The sequence below is a fragment of the Cyanistes caeruleus genome, chromosome 12, assembly GCF_971803275.1.
Source record: "Cyanistes caeruleus chromosome 12, bCyaCae1.hap1.1, whole genome shotgun sequence".
NCBI lineage: Eukaryota > Metazoa > Chordata > Aves > Passeriformes > Paridae > Cyanistes > Cyanistes caeruleus.
The window spans coordinates 801,743-819,700 of NC_141712.1; the positions used below are offsets into that span (position 1 = coordinate 801,743).

Here is a 17,958-nt window from a genome sequence, read left to right on the forward strand (position 1 = left end):
TAAGCAGAAATGTCATTAGGTTTCCCCTTTCCTGCCTTAAACAGACAGCTCAGTGCTCAGGCTCCTCTGTGGGCACTGATGCTGAGCCCAGGGAGGAAAGGGACAGGATGGGAAAACTGTCTGCCCAGACTCCTGAGAGAATTTGGCTGCCAAGTGCTAACAGGTCTTCACTGACCATCTGTAAACTGAGTTTTACTCTCCTCCTCCCCACCCAGGCTTAGGCATCCTCTACACTGGGATGGATTTTTCTTAGGGCAGGATCAGTGATTATGGACGTGGTTATCCAAGATCCTGCTAGCACCCACAGCCCAGCCCCTGAGCAATGCTGACATGCCATAACAAAAATATTGCCAGGATTCTCTTCATCTTAGCTCTACCTTTTCGCTGAGACTTTTCATCTGCTTTATTCCTCCAAAACTTGATGGTTTTTGAACTAAACCAGGAAAAAATTAGTCTAAATAGTTTATATTTGACAATTTATGAATGCCTCTGTGTGTGTGTGTCTGTCCAAGGCAGGTCTTCAGTGTGAGGTTCCAGTGCTGTCTCCAGTTATTGTGCAAAGATAGCCTAACAGGGTTTTCAAATTATGTCAGTGCAACTGTTTGAAAAATTATGTACAGTTATAGCTGTCTTTAAAACTCCCTATTTATTGTGTAAGCTTTCAACATATGGACCTAAATATCAGTATTGAAGTCATCTATTTCACCTGTCTCATTAGAGAATTATATGTAAGAGCCATAAGAATGTAAAGGTTATATAAAATTGTATCCACTATTTATGTATTATTGTCTCCGACACATATGTCCTTTCCATATGGGATGTTCTCACTGTACAGAACATGGTTGCTTCCAAGTATAACTCAACAGAAGCACTCAACCTTTGATTTTAAAACTGTGATCATCCCCACTTCAACAGCCCACGTTGGGAGGAGATTCCAGATTGTGGGGGGAGGAAAATGGCTGCCAATCTGAATGAGGAGGAACGTCAGATGGCAGGGAAGTATTTGTACGAGTTGTATTAACAGAAGCACTGACCTTTACACACTCCAAAACAAGCCAGATGGGCCTTGGATCACAGCACCTGTTTGTCAAGCAAAACTCCTGAATCATCTCAGGCAGTGTTCAAACACAGCCAGGAGAAGCCTGAACACAAAAGGTCTCCCCTAAAATACATCCCTGAAGCAGTGAAGGTGCACCAGATTTTGAGGTAACTGCTGTTCAAACCTTCAAATCCTAGGCAATATTTTGTTGCATAAATTTCGGCCTATCCATTGTCTGGGATGGAAAACAGATGGGCTGCAGTTTAGCTTTGTAGCAAGAATCCAGATTCAATTCTCTGGTTTGTTCTTAAGAGAATTAATGAAAGTTGAATAATATGCACTGGCAGCCCCTAAAACCCTCCGTGGTTTTCTTTCTCTTTTCCTTGGCAGGGCAAGCCCGTTCTGCATTAAATTTGCATATGGCCACCTTTCTGCTTAGAGTAACTCCAGTGATTCATCTGACCATATTTCTGGTGGATAAGGGCCCTAAATTTCAGGAACTTTGCCCTCAAAGACAATCCCCATGCTCCTTGCAGCTCCTGCAAGTGAACCAGAGGGACCTGCAGAAGTGAACAGTGATTTAGTATTTACCTTGTTTATTCATTGAGCTGGTGAGGGTGATCTTTTGCTGCTCCATGACAACTTGATGTTCAACTGAAACAAATAAAACTTTCTTAAGGGAGAGAGTACAGAACTGTGGATGTCTGTAGCAGGGATATTAAGTAGAGCAAAAAAAGTACATTGGGTTCTGCCTGGAGGAGAGGAGGAGAGGAAGAGCTCACGTGTCAGAACTCAGAGCTAAGAAAACAACACAAACGTTTCAGTCTTCTGAGTTTAAGTGATGATGGAATTCAACCTGACTGACTCATTTTGAAGTTTCTGAGAGAGATAGAAACTCTTTGCCAGATAAATAACTCTAAATTTGGCCCATTAGGAGCAAGAGCCTTCTTCCAGATACCATGAGCTTCTCTGCCATTCCACTATGAGCACGGAAGCTTTCCTTAAGGAAGGACTGGAAGGATTTATCCTGCTTTCTGTTTCCTGACCTGCCTGACTCTCTGCTCAGACAGAAGTGATGTGCTGAGCCCATGGGGAGCCCTGGAGCACAAGAGATTTGGGAAGGAACCCAGCAGAGAGGGGATGAAAGTTTTCAGGGGTCTGTCATTCTTCTTAAAGATCAATGGGCTTGTGAGAGAAAGGGATATTAAGAGCTGCAAGGTAACATTTGAAGTCAGCAGGGATCTGGATTATTTCAAATATTGCACCCTCAACAGAGCTGCAGGGCCTGTCAGTGAAGCTGGTTCAACTCACCAGGGTTTAGAGCAGCCATTTCCTGTGGCACAGAAACCAACCTGCTCCCCATAGCTGTGTGTCCCCGGGCTGTGCTCTGGAGCTGGATCTCCATCGTGGCCATGCAATCAAAGTGGTGGCTGAGGTGAGCATCAAGGTCTGAGTCCCTCTCACTCCCACACACACTCACATTATCTCACTTGCTTTGTTGGCTTTGATTTCTCTCCCCATAGGACATTGAGCCAATCAGACCAAAAGCACTTTGCCTGAATCTTTTCTCCTCCCACTCTTCTCTGAAAGAGTTTTCAAGACAAAGAGTAAAGCTCGGGAGACCAGGATGGTTTAAAGTGAGCTCCTCCTCCTTCTCCTGCTGTCTCCCGTCCTTAGAAATGCTTCTATCTCCCTGTTTCCTGACTCCCCAGACTAAAAGATATTATTTTCTGGCTGCAAGGGAGTAGTTTTGGTGGTGTGGTCACAGCACATCATTCTCTTGGCAGATGCAGGTCTGCATTGGCTCACCTCCACTGCTGCCAGGGCAGCTCAGGTGTGCCATCCATTGGGCAGGGAGCCCTGAATCTCTCATCCATCAGTGGCTATTCCAGCTTGTGACTCCCAGGAGTATCTCAGAAATGTTGCCCTCAGAGTGTGCAGCCAGCACAAACTGGGAGCAGAGGCCAATGACACCTGTGGGGTGTGAGGGAGATCACAGGAAAGGACACAGCCTGGGCTGGCCGAGATGGATGGTTCTGGCAACCTCCCCAGCACCAACAAACAGAGCAGCTGACTGCTCCTGGGCCTGGCTCACCCCTAGAACATGTGATGGGAAGGGGCCATATCTACAGTGAATTGCTGGCATCCAGCTTCCTACACTGTGTGAGAAGGGTTTGTTTAGGTTCTGAGTTTTATAGGTGCACTGGGAGTCTAATGCCCTTTTATTATCACAACTCCGTGCTGACCTCCATGCTAAAAAAAGCAGAGACTTTCATTTCATCTCATAATCCACCAAGGGCAAATAAACAGTCAGAAATTCTACTCTTTCTTTTCCCCCAACTCTCATTAAAACTGTGGTCTCTGTTATTACCATGCAGACATTTTGCACTAGTTTTTTATTACAGTCAAGTACAGATGCCCTTTTTATTTTGAGGCAGAGTTAATAGCAAAGCTTTTTTTGCTAAAGTTTCTGATTATCTGCTATGGCTGAGAGCACTTTGCCAGCAATAGTCTCCTTGGAATATTCAGGGTTATGCACATCTTTTAATTCTTTAAAGAGTTTGGCAGTAAATAACTTGTGTACACTATGATCTCACTTGAAAAGCAGCCTGCAGACTTCTGAATGTGCCTGTCTTCTTCTCCCAGCACCCAGCCACTGGTCCAGCATTGGGAACCTGAAGCTGCTGGTGAAAAAGGCATTAAGGGGATTTTACAATGAGCCGGTGGGCACGGCACAAACCATGCCCTGAGCCTACACTTTTGGTGCTGCTGTGCTCTTTAGGATACCTCTGTCCTCTGTAGGATGGCTCTGTCCTCTGTAGGATGGCTCTGTCCTCTGTATGATGGCTCTGTCCTCTATAGGATGGCTCTGTGCTCTTTAGGATACCTCTGTGCTCTGTAGGATGGCTCTGTGCTCTGTAGGATATCCCTGTCCTCTGTAGGATGGCTCTGTGCTCTGTAGGATATCTCTGTCCTCTGTAGGATGGCTCTGTGTCCTGTAGGATGGCTCTGTGCTCTGTAGGATGGCTCTGTGCTCTGTAAGAAGGTGCTGGCCTTGCTGCTTTCAAGGAGGAGGCATAGGAAAGAGGAGGAGAGGGCAGCAAGAAAGAAAAAGAGCTTGTGTTCTGACCTGTTTGCTGGAAGTGTGCAGGGCAAGGCTAGGCAGGGACTCTGAGAAACCTGGTGTGGTGAAATGTGTCCCTGGTCACGGCACAGGCTGGTAATGGGGTGATCCTCAAGGCCCCTTCCAACCCAAATCATTCTGTGATACTTTGGTACAGTGACTGGGCAATAGAGGCTGACCTTGCTGGAGATTTACAGCATCTCTCAATACAACACATTTCTGCTGATTTTTTCTTTCTTTTTTTCAAAATATTTGAAAGCAGCTCCTATGTCTTTGTTGTTGTTTTTACCCTTATTACAGCTGTGTATTTTTACTTAGGTGAGTGAAACAACCAGTTCTCTTTGGGTGGCCATGACAAAAATTCTGCCTTTCTAGCTGTTCTTAGGTGTTATTGGAGGCATTTTCCTCATGATAGAAGTGGTTAGTGACACCAGACACTCCAGAGTAGTCTGCAGTGCAGTGGCAGCCTTGGTGAGTACAGAGAGTGTCCATATTGCTTCATCTAATGATGTTTAAACACAGAGTGACACATCAGCCTCTAGGACTGTGGGAGCACTTGGACTCCAGCAGTTCTACCTCATTACAGTGGCTGTTCTGAGTGCTACCATTCACTCACAGCAGTAAACTGCGTGCTAGAGCATGTACACAGGATCCAGGCTTTACAAAATGATACAGTTATGAGAACTGAACAGTCCTGAGAGACTGTGCTTAGTGAAAAGCACTTGCTGGAGCATTGTGTAAAGCCACAGAAATGGGCAGTCCTTGGATGTCAGGAGCCTTTCCGAGGCTTTTTACCCAGATAAAGTTCTGATAAAAATTAAATGTCTGAGATAATAATGATGAACTAATAATGAACTATGATTCATTAGTGATCAAAACTGCAGAACTTGGGGCGCTGAGCCATTCTGTACCTGAGCTTCTCTAAGACTCTTAGCAAGGGTGATGGATGGATGAGGAGAGCTTTTGAAGCGTAGACTTCTGCTAAATCAATGGACAAGATTTATCAAATTTCCAGTCATTTCCCAGAGCTTCTGCCAGACCCCACAAACAGCTACTCTTTTATTCATTCTGTGCTAGAGCCACATAACAAGAGAGAAAATTGTGTTCTTTGAGGTTTTATACTTTAAGGCATCCAACTTTCCATTTTAGAAAGCAAAGAACATAAACAACAGTTTTGTTTCTATGTCTGGCCAACGTACAGCAAGTCCAGAATCAATAACAGAAAATATTCCTGAAAAGCCCAGCAGACCTCAAAGAGATAATGTAGATTGGCCATTAACAGTAAGTCATTATGGAACTTATTAAGTGAAGCCTTGGGACTGTCATAGAGCCTAAAGGTTGACATAAATTTTTCATACACATTGAACTTTGCTAAATGTGCTTGCATTTGATTAATGATGACTTTCTCCAGTGTGCTAATAAGAAGAAGGAAAATGTGAGCTGAGGCTGCAGCAGGGAGAATGGGCTTCTGGAAGGAAGGTCAGTGGCAGCAGCAGGAGAACAATGGGGCTTTCTAGAGATTCCCTGCCAAGCAGGAGGGAGTTTATTACTCAGTGAAAAACTTCTCCTTACCACCCAGAGACAGGGCACTGAGCACAGCATGAAAGCCATTTTTGTAATTATGGAAGTAAAAACATCATAGCTCCAAAACAATGGTGGAAAAAATCCACCTCCCAGCCCCTTGAAGCCCTCATATATCACAAAGCACAACCAAAAAACCCAACCTCAGCACGTAAAGCCCTCCATACATCACAGAGAACAACCAAAAACCCACCCTCAGCCTTTGTAGTCCTCCACATATCACAAAGAACAAACAGAATCCCACCCTTGTCCCCTAAACCCTCCATATATCACACAGAACAATACAGAAGAGCTTCATATTCAGCAGGAGAGAGGAGTGGTGTGTCTGCTAGTCCTGCTGGAGACAGACCTGCAGGAAATTTCCCTTGGCAGCTAATGCAGTGAGTCACGGACTCATGGAATGATTTAGGTTGGAAAAGAAGACAACAACAACAAAACAGAGCCTTTACTTGCAGCTAGGTCTGGACAACAGCATATGGATTTGTTCAGTTAAAATAAACATGTTTTCCCTTGTTTGGAAGTAGAACAAAAAGGGAAAGCAACAGCAACCTCAGTCCAAAGCAGTCACGAAGTCCAAGACTCTTTCACTAACCACCAAAAATGCAAGGCATGCCCTAAAACTCAATTGAAATTGAATTCTTAAAAGAGCTACAGGGCAAGTTTTTGGGATTTTTTTCAAAAAAAACCTTCTAATTTTAGAGTTGCTAAAGGTTAAACCTTGAAGATTTTGTTTAATTTTAAAAGAGCACCCCTTTGAGCAAGAGTCTGCCAAACAGTCATAGCAAAGAGGACTCAAGATAAAGTCTTCTCCTTACTTAGATAGCTGAGCAATCAGGTGTTAGTCCTGATTTTACAAACAAGAAAGGAAGAAGAAATGCAGAAAGCAAGAGATGTGGTTATTCCATCTCCTGGCAGTGTGGGGTAGAAGACTGATTGATTCCCCATCACCACCAGCTATAAATTTCCCATTCTAGAGCAGTTTTCCCACCAGCCATGGAATGCTTTACACATAAGCCTGGTTGGTATTTCAGTTGATGCAGTTAAGAACTACTGCAAATGGATTAAACAAGTACAGAAAACAAAAGGGGGGAAAAAAGTATCAGGTTTCGTGTTTGGTAGTTAGAGAACTCACAAGGACTTTGAAAATATCAAGTTCAATTCCCTGCCCCGGATAATATTTATTTATAAAACACAAACTGGCTTCACTGGGAAGTCTGAAAGACTTTTGAGAAAGACCTGGAAGGAGTTCTGAGAGCCACTCAGTCCAAGCAAGTCTCTCCCTCTTTGTGTTGGGTGTTTTCTTTCCATGGGGAAACATGAAATGCTCCATACCTTCTGCAAACCCCCACATGGATCAGGAGCTGTCCCTGACATGCATACTCCCCCAGCAGGAGAGGGAGGTCTGGGGCATCAGCAGAGTTCCCTGTGTGTTCACACACATGAAGTTTCCTGTGGGACAGGGCAGGACAGCCACTGAGGATGTGGGATTTGCAGCTCATTAAGGGAGGGAGTAACAGAGATCTAGAGTTGGTGAGCAGGCAAGGCCCAAGATTTCATGCAGAAATACAAGAAAAAAGTTTTCAAATGGCTATGAATCCATGAATTGGAGCGGGCTGAAATTGTTCTATGACTTGCATAATTGTAGACAGTCCAGCTCAGCCAGATCTGAAGGAGCCTTTCTTATCAAACACAGAAGTCAGTGATAATAAATAATGGAAAACTTTGCACTTGCATGCAGGGAATGGAACTGGGTCAAGATGGTTGATCCCCAGTCTCAGCCTAAAAGAGTGAAAACAATAGTAGAGCTCCAGAGACCTGCAGCTCACTCCTGGAAAAGCTCAGTCTGTTTCCCAAGTCACTCCTTTTGCTTTTCCCTCTCATATTTTTTTTCTTTTTCCTTTTTCCTTTTTCCTTTTTCCTTTTTCCTTTTTCCTTTTCCTTTTCCTTTTCCTTTTCCTTTTCCTTTTCCTTTTCCTTTTCCCCCCCTTGATACAGAATGTGATTCTGATGCCAATTCATCCATTTTGGTAACAGTAGCTCAGTATTTAGATCAAAAGACAAAGGGAAAACTTGCACAACTCCTACCTGGGTTTTTGCTTACTGACCCTTTCATTACAAAAGTAATTTTGACAATGCAGCTAGATGGGGAAGACATACAAGAATTCCACTCTTTTGGGTCCCTAAGATTGTCCCTTTGTGAGCCTTATTTAAATTCCTACTCTTCTCTTTCTCTCTGAGCTTACAAACAGCAACATGGTAAACTTCAGCATTTTATTTTGCCAGTCAGTTAGCAACACGGAGCCAACAGAATCTGCAAGCTCTTTAAAAAGCTTTTCTCATCTGAGTTATAGCAGGCTCTGGGGCAGGATCTCACCCAAGATTACAGAAATGCTGGTGGTTCACTTGGCAAGCTTGTACCCCTTGACATGGTATCAAAGACTGCTTGACATTGTGACAGGAACACAGCAGAGGTGATCTGAGAATTCCCAAACAAGCTCTCCCCTTCCCTTTCAGAGCAAGTTGGGAGAGCTACCTTAGCAACCAGCCCTGCACACACTTCCCTAATTGCATCTTGCCAGGAGGAGGAACAGTGTTCCAAAGCACTGCAGAGACATGGGAGTGGCACCTCAGCCTCCTGCTCTCCTGGTGACACCCAGCTAGATCTGGAGCTGAGCAGCTCTGCCAGCTGGAGCTCAGTATTTGCTCAGCTTACAGAAAACATCCCTCTGCTAAGGTCAGGTTGTCTGTTACTGATGGTGTTTGGAGAGGCATTGTTGCAGCCTCTCAAATGATCCTCAGGCAGGACTTGCAGGAGGGAAAACTGGCCAAAGCACCACCTGCACTGGCCTCCATCCCCTGCCTTACCTGGCTCGGCCGTGGTGATCCTCCTCGTGATTAGGGCTTTCTCCAGACCTACAGACTTTGTAATTACCCGTTTAGTTGTCTTCCATGGGTGTGAGGCTCTGTCCTCAGAGAAGGCAGAGCTACTGCGCTAAAGCAACTGGAGCGTGTGAATCCCTTCCCAGGTGGCTCAGATCTTTGGGAATGCTGCAACAACCTATGGCCCACAGCCTTCTCATGTGTGCCAGGACTAACTCAGAGCTGCAGTTCTGAGCTGGGTTTTACCAAGCTCAGATTAAAGACCTGAGGCTCCAGCAAGGGCCGTGGTGAAGTTCAAGGCAAAGCTATGTCCTGCTGCGGTGCCAACACACGCCGCTCATCCGAGGTGCTGCCGACAGTCCGGAGTGAGGATAATTCCAGCATTTAGGGGCTGGCCTCGGCTGAGATTAGCAACCTAACTTAAAAAAGCTCTACTGTAATTGCATGTTCACTGAAAAGGGGAAAAATAATCAAATGAAAAAGGACAAAACCAGCAGGGAAAGAAAATTTATTTCCAAGCATCTACGAGAGTGCTACAAACAATAGAGACTAAAACTCGAAGCATTTGAAACTATTAAAAAATGTAGTTGACAATGTCCTTTTTAAAAATCAAACATAAAAATGTAGAAAATGCAGTTATTAATTCTAAAACCTGCTTAAAAGTGAAATAAATCCAGATAGCATCAATGAGGATGGAGTTCTACAAATTACTTTTTTTTTTTACTTTATTTCAATTTGTTAATTTGTAAAGTGATACTATTTTTTTTTTTTTTAATGTTTATTTAAATTTTTAATGGAGAAATGTGCAAATCTAGCAAAATATTCTTTGGATTATAAACAAGAGAAAAATCAACAACCAAAGAAATTTGAACAAAGTTAATAATAAACTATAGAATTATATAGAATGAATACAGCTATAATAAAGTGAAATATTACAATAAACATTGTAGAGCAAATCTACTGATTTAGCAAACTCTGCCTTATAAAACATAGGGATGTAAAGGGAAAAGTGAATATGTTATGGATATAGAGCTGAAACATCAGTCATCATTTTAAGGAGTTAAATTTTAATCTAAGTACATATATGGGGGGTCTTCAGAAAAGCAACACACCAACAAATGAGACTTCCTCTCAGATCAAGCAGTTTGGTACCTGACTGCAAATGAAGGACAGGGTTTGTAAAACAAATGTAGGAAAATGTAGATAATTTCTGTTTATTGCCTCTTCCCATATTGTAGCTGCTGATCTCTGACCCTAAACAGCCAACTGTCTTAAATTCAGCAGAAGTACAGCTGTACGCAGATGCAGAAAATGTTGATGTGCAGAACGTATCCCAATCCCTTGCTCCTTCTGAAGTAATATTTAAAAAGAAAAAAAGTTATAGATCCCTTTTTGGATAAAAAACATGCATCACAAAGAATAACTCTGAAAGCACTCTGTATTTCTGTTGTCACCAATTAAAATGTCTCCCTATCCGCAGATGATGCTTTTCTACTGGAAATTAAAAAAAATAAATAAATAAAAAAAATTAAGTGCCGGAATCTTAATTACTACTAAGGTAAGGTAATTGTCAGGTAGAACAGTCCTTAGGGAAGTCACAGCTAAACTGGGTCAGATTTTAGTCTCTAGAACCCGCAGAAGCTCAGCACAGATATGGAAACTCACAAGGCTGGAGTAAAGTGTAAGTACAGAGTACTCCCATTCACTCACAAAGTCACCCCTGAAACCTTGGGAATCTCTAAGATATAAGATAAATGCATATTACATGGGAAATACTGAAAAGTATTACACTTAATTTAATCCAGGAAACACAGTAAGACTATATGATGATTCTTACTGTGTTCTGGGAGCAGCCACACGCTGTAGATAGAGAGGGTACAAAATGTTCACTAGACGTTACATTTGTTTTAATCTAAAAAACATTTGTAAAATGTACTTGATTTTTAAATAATCACTTAACAAGCCAACAAACCAACTACAAACACATAATAAATAAGGCTATTAAAAGGTCACAATTGTAGTAAATTAGTCAGAACTATAAATGGGACATTAGAAACACTATGTTTTTCTTTATATGTTTAATAACCAGAACAAGAATTAAAAAAGAATCAGTTTATTTCAAAGTCTGCTTCTTATATTGAAGCACATATTAAAGCAACAGTACAATGTTCATAAAATATAAGTGTGATGCTGTAACATTTCTTACATGTCAGAATACTGATATTTGTATGTATACTAAAATAAGAATTTTAAAATTGTACAAATAGATACATTAAAAATGACATAGAAATAGGGCGCCTCCCACCGCAACAAGACAGAGTTTTTATATCTGGCACGTATTAGTTCAAGATGAAAGAATAAGCAAAAAGATTTACAAGAATCAGCAGTAACAAGTCTGATGCTCAAGAGACATAATAATTGTACATTGTATTGTACATACATCATATGGGTTTAAGCTGGCTGATTATTATATATTTCAAGTTTAAAAATGCACTACCATATAGAGTGTCCATAGTTTAAGGCGAAATTACAGCTCAGAACTGTTATCTTTTCTAATTTGTGGAAGCTTCTTTGACATAAAAGATTTAGATGTTCATAGCACATAAAAGATTTCCCTCATTTGTAGGTTCACTTTTAGCATTTTCCTTCATTTAAATATTTCGCATTTCTTATGTGGGTTTTTTTCCTTTAGTGAAGCTGGCAGCCAACTTCCAGATTTGCCTTTTGTAGGAAAAGGTACTTCACAGTATTTACCACTTTCATGTCCTTTTATATCAAAGGAATCCTCTCTGTCAAACTTAAATGTTTAAATGAGATTTTTCTTGATTTTTAAAAAAATACCTGCTTACATTTCCTCTGGATTCTTCAGAACTTCGGACACAGTTCTTAAGGCCAAATCTTAAACTTTATTGTTAAGAATCATCATCGAAAGTGTCTTTGGAGCCATACAAGTCTGCAAGTTTCTTAAATCGAGGTCCCCAGTTTTGTAGATAGTCGTAGTCCAAGTCAGAATCTGTCGTTGCTGACTCCAAGGAGCTGAGGGACCCAGCCACGGAGCCCCTGCCCTCGTAGCCATAGATCTGGATGGAGTCATAGGGAGGGGCAGTGGGGTCGTTGTCAGCCTCCTGTATCCTGGTGTTGATGAAATCATCCACGTCCACGCTGTTGGGCGCGGGCCGCAGCCCCGGCCTGGGCAGGTACTGGTACTCGGGCTTGATGTCCTTGCGGGGGATGAAGCCGTTGATGCCGTCAGGGTTCTGCAGCGTGGCGATGTCAAATGCCTCTGTGTCCTCCTCGCCTCCGCCCTCGTCATCGTACGTGATGATGTTTTCCCGCACGTCTTCCTCCTCAAACACGATCAGGGGTTCCTTCTTCTGCCTCTTCAGGGTTACAAACAGTACCACAATGACTGGGGAAAAAGAAGCATGGTTAGATTGCACTGTCGAACAGCAGCCCCTTTGTAAGCAATTATTGCATCCCCGAGCCCTCCGCTTTTCTGCTGGATTGTTGCAAACTTCTGCATTTTCAGTGCTCCTTGCTAGGTAAAAGCAGCGATGTTTGTACACAGAACCGATCTGAGGCTTTCTGTCTGGGCAGCATGCCACTGCTCTTACTAATTGCTCATTACTGCAACACTAATTCAAGGGATGTGTTTGTGGGGCCCCAAGTGTTGCAGAACACTATGACACTGCCTTCGAACAGCCCAAGCACATGAATATCTGCAACAAAACAAAGATGAATCTTTATACTCTCCTGTATGCCAAAAGCTTAACTCTAATTCCAAGTGGCATTTCCATTAAAATGGATTTTTTTTAAGCAAAACCTCCAAAGACATATTTGCTTCTGCGTTCTTACTTCAAATTTCTATAAAATACAGTATATAAGAAAAGAAACACTATAAAATACTACAGGGAAATTAGAAAATATTGCATATTTTTTTTAAATCATCTGAAAACACTTTCTTAAAAGCAGGTCTTCCAAGCCACTCATCTGTCTTCAACACAAGATGTGTTTGAGGGAAATAACTGGCAGGGGCGATTAATCCCGGCTGACCTCAATAAGGAACTTGTCATCCAGAGAAGATCACAGAACTAAGAACTCTAAGACATGACCTCCTTTAAGCAGTGTCCCTAATTAGCTGGCACTAGGCCACAGGAGGACATTCTCCAAGCACATCTACAGAAATTCACTGGTGTTTAGTATTGAAGATACCACAGAAGCCCAGAAAGGTTTAGGATGGAAGTGACCATAAAGCCCATCTCATTCTACCCCTGCCATGGCAGGGACACCTCCTACTGTCCCAGACTGCTCCAGTCCCAATGTCCAACCTGCCCCTTGGGCACTGCCAGGGATCCAGGGGCAGCCCCAGCTGCTCTGGGCATCCTATGCCAGGGCCTGCCCACCCTGCCAGGGAACAATTCCTGCCCAATATCCCATCTATCCCTGCCCTCTGGCACTGGGTGCCATTCCCTGTGTCCTGTCCCTCCATCCCTTGGCAATTGTCTCTCTCCATCTTTCCTGCAGCTCCTTCAGGCCCTGCATGGCCACCCTGAGCTCATCCCAAAACCTCTCACAGCACATCAATACTGCCTATAAAAATTAATTTCACCATCTTGTAGCTGAGGGCAGGATTATTTTTTAACACAAGTCCAGAGGAGCAGCAAGGAAGGAACATCTTTTACCCAGCAGAATGACAATGCAGGCCAGGATGGCAATGAGGGCGCCGGTGCTGAGCCCCGCGTTGAGGACGTAGGCCTCGGCGTTGCAGGACAGCAGGGAGCCGCTGCTGTCACAGCCGCACACGCGGATCGTCAGCGTGTTGGTGCTGCTCAGCGGGGGCACACCGCCGTCACTGATCACGATAGGAAGGAGGTACAAATCCTGCTTCTGGCGACTGAACCCTTCCCGTCTGACCAGCACGCTCGCTGTGTTATCTGCGTGAAGAAGAGAGAAAAATCATCATTAATTTTTCCAGAGTCGTCGTCTCAGGCGATATTGAAAAGGATATTATCTCGCTGCAATGGCTCTCAATTTTCAGGGGCTTTAGCATTATTTCTACAACACACCATTAGAAAGTGTCATCTTTCAAATGACTCGAGCAATTATAGGATTGTATTTAATTCATACATCATCACACTTAGTTTTAATTCTTTAATTAACACAACCAACACAGATAATCTCTGTCTGATAGCATCCTTTAGTACCTGTAACTTTCTGAGAAAGTCACTATATTTTTTCTGCTACCCAAATGGCTGGACCTTCCTATTGCTGTCTGAGCTGGTTTTATTGCTGCTCCAGAACTAAAGCTTTCAATGGAGGGGTAAAACCCGTATCTCCCTTATGTATTCTTGGAGTCACTCCTAAAAGCATGGTAGATAGATATCTGTCCCCAAATAGACTCTGATAATGAGACTCCAACCAAAACAAAAGCCAGTATTTGCTTAGTATGAGCAAATTTGACCCTTGTTGTTTCAGTAAGAAATACTGAAGGTAACACTGTTTTATCAGAATCTGATTTTCACCCAAACTTCCAAAGCCAGAATTCAGAGAGCTGGATCATACATGCACAATATGTCTGGGCACATTCTGAATATAGTGGATGTGAGGAAGCATTAAATTACAGAATCAAAAATGCTCTGAGTGGGAAGGGGACCCACAGGGATCCATGAGTCCAGCTCCTGGCAGTATTTCTGTAACTATCTTGCCATTGTCCTCATGAGAGGTGACCTGCCTTAGTGCAGGGGACAGAAAACAAGCTGCCATCTCAGCACAGGACATTTTGGATGGTCCTGCACACTTCCTCTGTCTAAAGCCTTGGAAAGGAGACAGTGTGGGATGACACCCTGGGGTAAGGCAGCCTGTGCTTCCCACTCCCAGGGGAACACCAACAGGGCTCCCTTGTTGTGCCCCTCCTCTCTTGCTCTCTCAGTTCAGCCTGAACCAAAGTTTATAATGGTTGTAGACATCCCAAAGTAAATAAAGTGAAGCAATCATATCTGTGGTTTTCAGACCATCAAAAGCCAGTTTATATTGAAGATTTATTCCTCACAACCTTTCCTGGTTTGCCATGTTCTTTATTTTTCACTATATAACAGAAAGGTGGGGGGGGGGGGGAAAGAGCATTTATTTTATCTGCTCAGGGAGGACTGTTCACCTCCAAAGGTACCCACTTTACTGCTGCCTCAGGCTTCTGCAGATTAATCGTTTTCCTGTTGAAGAGTCAGCATAAATCCCAGAATTTAATAATGCAAACCATAAAACCTCTTCTAATGATCTAATCACTGTGATTTCCATGGAAATTTGTGAATAAATTATACCCAAAGAGAAGTGTTCTTGCCTTGTATTAACCACCCTTGCAGGCAGTGCCCCTGGTGTAAGACAAGGTCTGAAACTGTCCCCAAATTCGGTCGATCTACGGGATGAGAAGGATGTTTGCACTGCTTGACTCTCCAAGGAACTTCACCAGAAAGGATGAATATTTTAGGTAGGAGCTGTTTGTTACACACCAAATGAATCCATCCCCCATATCTACCCCTGTCCTGCCAGCCCACACTCCCGATGCCCTGGGCATGACAGAACTGTTGATTTTTGGTGTTGAGTTTCACAAAAAGAACAACTGGGTAGAAGACAAGTTGTTCTCCTTTGCACAACGTCACATTTGCTACGGACAGAGACACTGATAAAAATCTGATTACTTGTGGCTCTTGGAGGTGCCCTTTGTCTCCATCAGAGTCCTCTTAATCTCCTGAATGTTTACATGAACCATCTAAACTTTGAGGCACAATTTTTTACAGGATCTTGGTGATATCAATGTCTGCATGACAGAAGCCTTATTTTAGGACTTTAAATTAATGGCCCCATAACGATTTGGTACAAACAGGAATACAACATCTAATATCTATTAACCTATCAGCTAACTTGAACTAATATATTGATCCAGAATAAAACTATTCCACAGAGTCCTCTAAAAATGCAACTAATAATTCATTTCCTCAATGGGACAACCAAGATCTGTTCCATTAAATGAAAAATCACAACAGGACAGATTATCCTTGTGGCAAAAAATATGAACATCAACAGGGGGCTGAGCTACAGCTGCCTTGAGGCTGCAAAAGCACTGTGTAATGGATAACAATACCATATAGTAGTATATTTAGTCTATGGCTATACATTTATTATTTATATTTATATTTATATTTATATTTATATTTATTTATTTTTATTGCCTTTTGCCAGCTGAAATAGTATTCCTAGTTAGAAATAAGAAAAGGACAGCAAATTATTCAACTGTTATACAGACTGGTCTGGTCCACTGCTGTCACTTACACTAAGTAAAGCTGATTTTGATCCAATGGCTGATTTATCTCTTTTAATGGGAAGTGATTTTTAGTTTAACATAAATTTTTAAAAAGAAAAATCTGATCAACATGCCTGGTTCAATTTTAAAAAGGACTACAATACATCAAGCCTAAAAGGTCATTTTTTAAACTTTTACTGTTTATGTTCACTTCTCATATTTAGAAGAAACATAATATCCATAAGAGGAAAAAACCCCCCTTTTTAACCAGATAAAAGATAACATATAATCCTAGCTAATATTCTCATCCTTGCTTTTTTATTATTTTCAAGGCCCAGGAGCAGAACTATAATCCTGGTAAAATGGCATTTTTTAAGTCAACAGAAGTTAAATGTCAATACCAGCTTAAAACTATTACTTAACACATATGAGAACTACCTGACTGTCAGTCTAATGAACACAATGGGGGTTAACACAAGAAGAAGAACAGTCATCTCAAGGCCATTCCCAAAATTTCACATTTTTCCAGCTATGACTGTCTTGGCTATCTAACATCCAAAGGTGTTGCAAGTGAAGAGTCCCTGTGATCTCCATGAAATCTTCAAAATTAGAAGCTAAAATTGCATTATTTATTGGTGATCCCTATACTGATTTCCCTGACCTTTGATTTTTGTCTTTTTCTCTGGTGATCTTATTGATGACTTCCAATCTTTCCTGTGTGCACAGGCAAATGTAGCTCAGCTTCTGGGGGCTTGTTAACACATAGGTTGTGTAAGGAGGATTCTAGATTACAGGAGCTGATTGCAGTGTGAATTTTATCACCTATATCAGGTGTGAGTGCTGACTCAGCCAGAAAACAGAATAATTTCAAGCGTCCAGCTATCTAAAATCCTTACCTTACCAGGAGTGGCAATCACTGTGGATAATCCATGGCAAAATCCTTTGACTTGATTGTTCGTGTGTTTCAAAATTTTGTTGTTGAAAATGTGTGAAGAATATGTTTGAGTTTAAAAGAGGACTTTAGTAATTGATTTTCAGGGGCTCACAAGTTTAATTTCAGGCTCTGTAAAGCTTTATCTTGTGAATTTGGGACTGCAGCCTTTCCAGGAATGGCAGGCTGAAGGAACCCAAGGAAAGGGCATCTCAGCACAGGACCCTGCAGGATTAAAAGTAGGAAATCCATTTATTCAAAATCTGCCTCTCTGCTGTGAAGTGCCATGAGCCTCTGCTGTTCTTCTGAAGGCCTGACTTCAGTGGGAGCAGAATTGAGCAGAGCCCAGGCAGACAGTGCTGCTTGTTTATGAGCTATAATATAAAGAAACAGTGCAAAAGTAATTCTGTGTTTTATCCCAGCGTGGGCTAAGCCATTATCTCATGTTTTCTATGGGAGATGGGCTCACAGCTGAAGACTTGGTAACACAGTGGGTTATTAATAGGATGTAGAATGTGATTATGCTTTTTTGGATTACTGCAATATGTGATTACTTTCAGGAGATGGTAAAAAGAAACTCTATTAAATTATAATTATGGGACTGTATTCACTTTAAAGTTCTGTAATAGGCCCAAACACTAGAGTTTTCATTAACTGTTCTCCACAGTTAATAAAGCCCTTTTTCTCTGAAAGTAGCAATTCCCTCTGAAAGCTGTTGCATGGCTTACAGAATACTTAGACTTACAACTGAAAAAAAAATAAATTTGAATGACCATGGACATTATTTGACTTGCAAATGGTAACATACTCTCCCTGAGAAGTTTTTTATATGGAAGTACACAGAATTTCAATTTTTTAACTTTGCTCTTGTATAATTTACTTAAAAAAAACTCACAGGAAATACATAAATTAACAACATCATTGCACCGAGGATGGAACAAAATGAGGGAAAGAAAGGATGGAAATGGATGAATTTCCTCAGACTATACATAAAAGAAAATTATATGAGAAGATTCAGTCCTTTAATACTGTCTTGTTGAAATAATCTTTTGCAGTATTGTCAGGTAGAAACATGACATTAAACTGACATCATAATTTCAATTACA

The 17,958-nt window shown here is 41.9% G+C and overlaps 1 protein-coding gene across 7 annotated transcripts in view; it reads right to left on the reverse strand.

Moving 5' to 3' along the window:
- Window positions 1-9,383: 9,383 nt before the first annotated feature.
- CDH11 (cadherin 11) overlaps window positions 9,384-17,958 on the reverse strand; it is an 82,544-nt gene continuing 73,969 nt past the window's right edge. For all 7 annotated transcript variants that reach the window (XM_086848273.1, XM_086848279.1, XM_086848280.1 and 4 more), the window contains 2 exons: window positions 13,307-13,558; window positions 9,384-12,033 (listed from right to left, as the gene is read on the reverse strand). In XM_086848273.1, coding sequence (XP_086704399.1) covers window positions 11,537-12,033; window positions 13,307-13,558 — 749 coding nt within the window. In that variant the 3' untranslated portion in view covers window positions 9,384-11,536. The remainder of the gene's footprint in view (window positions 12,034-13,306; window positions 13,559-17,958) is intronic.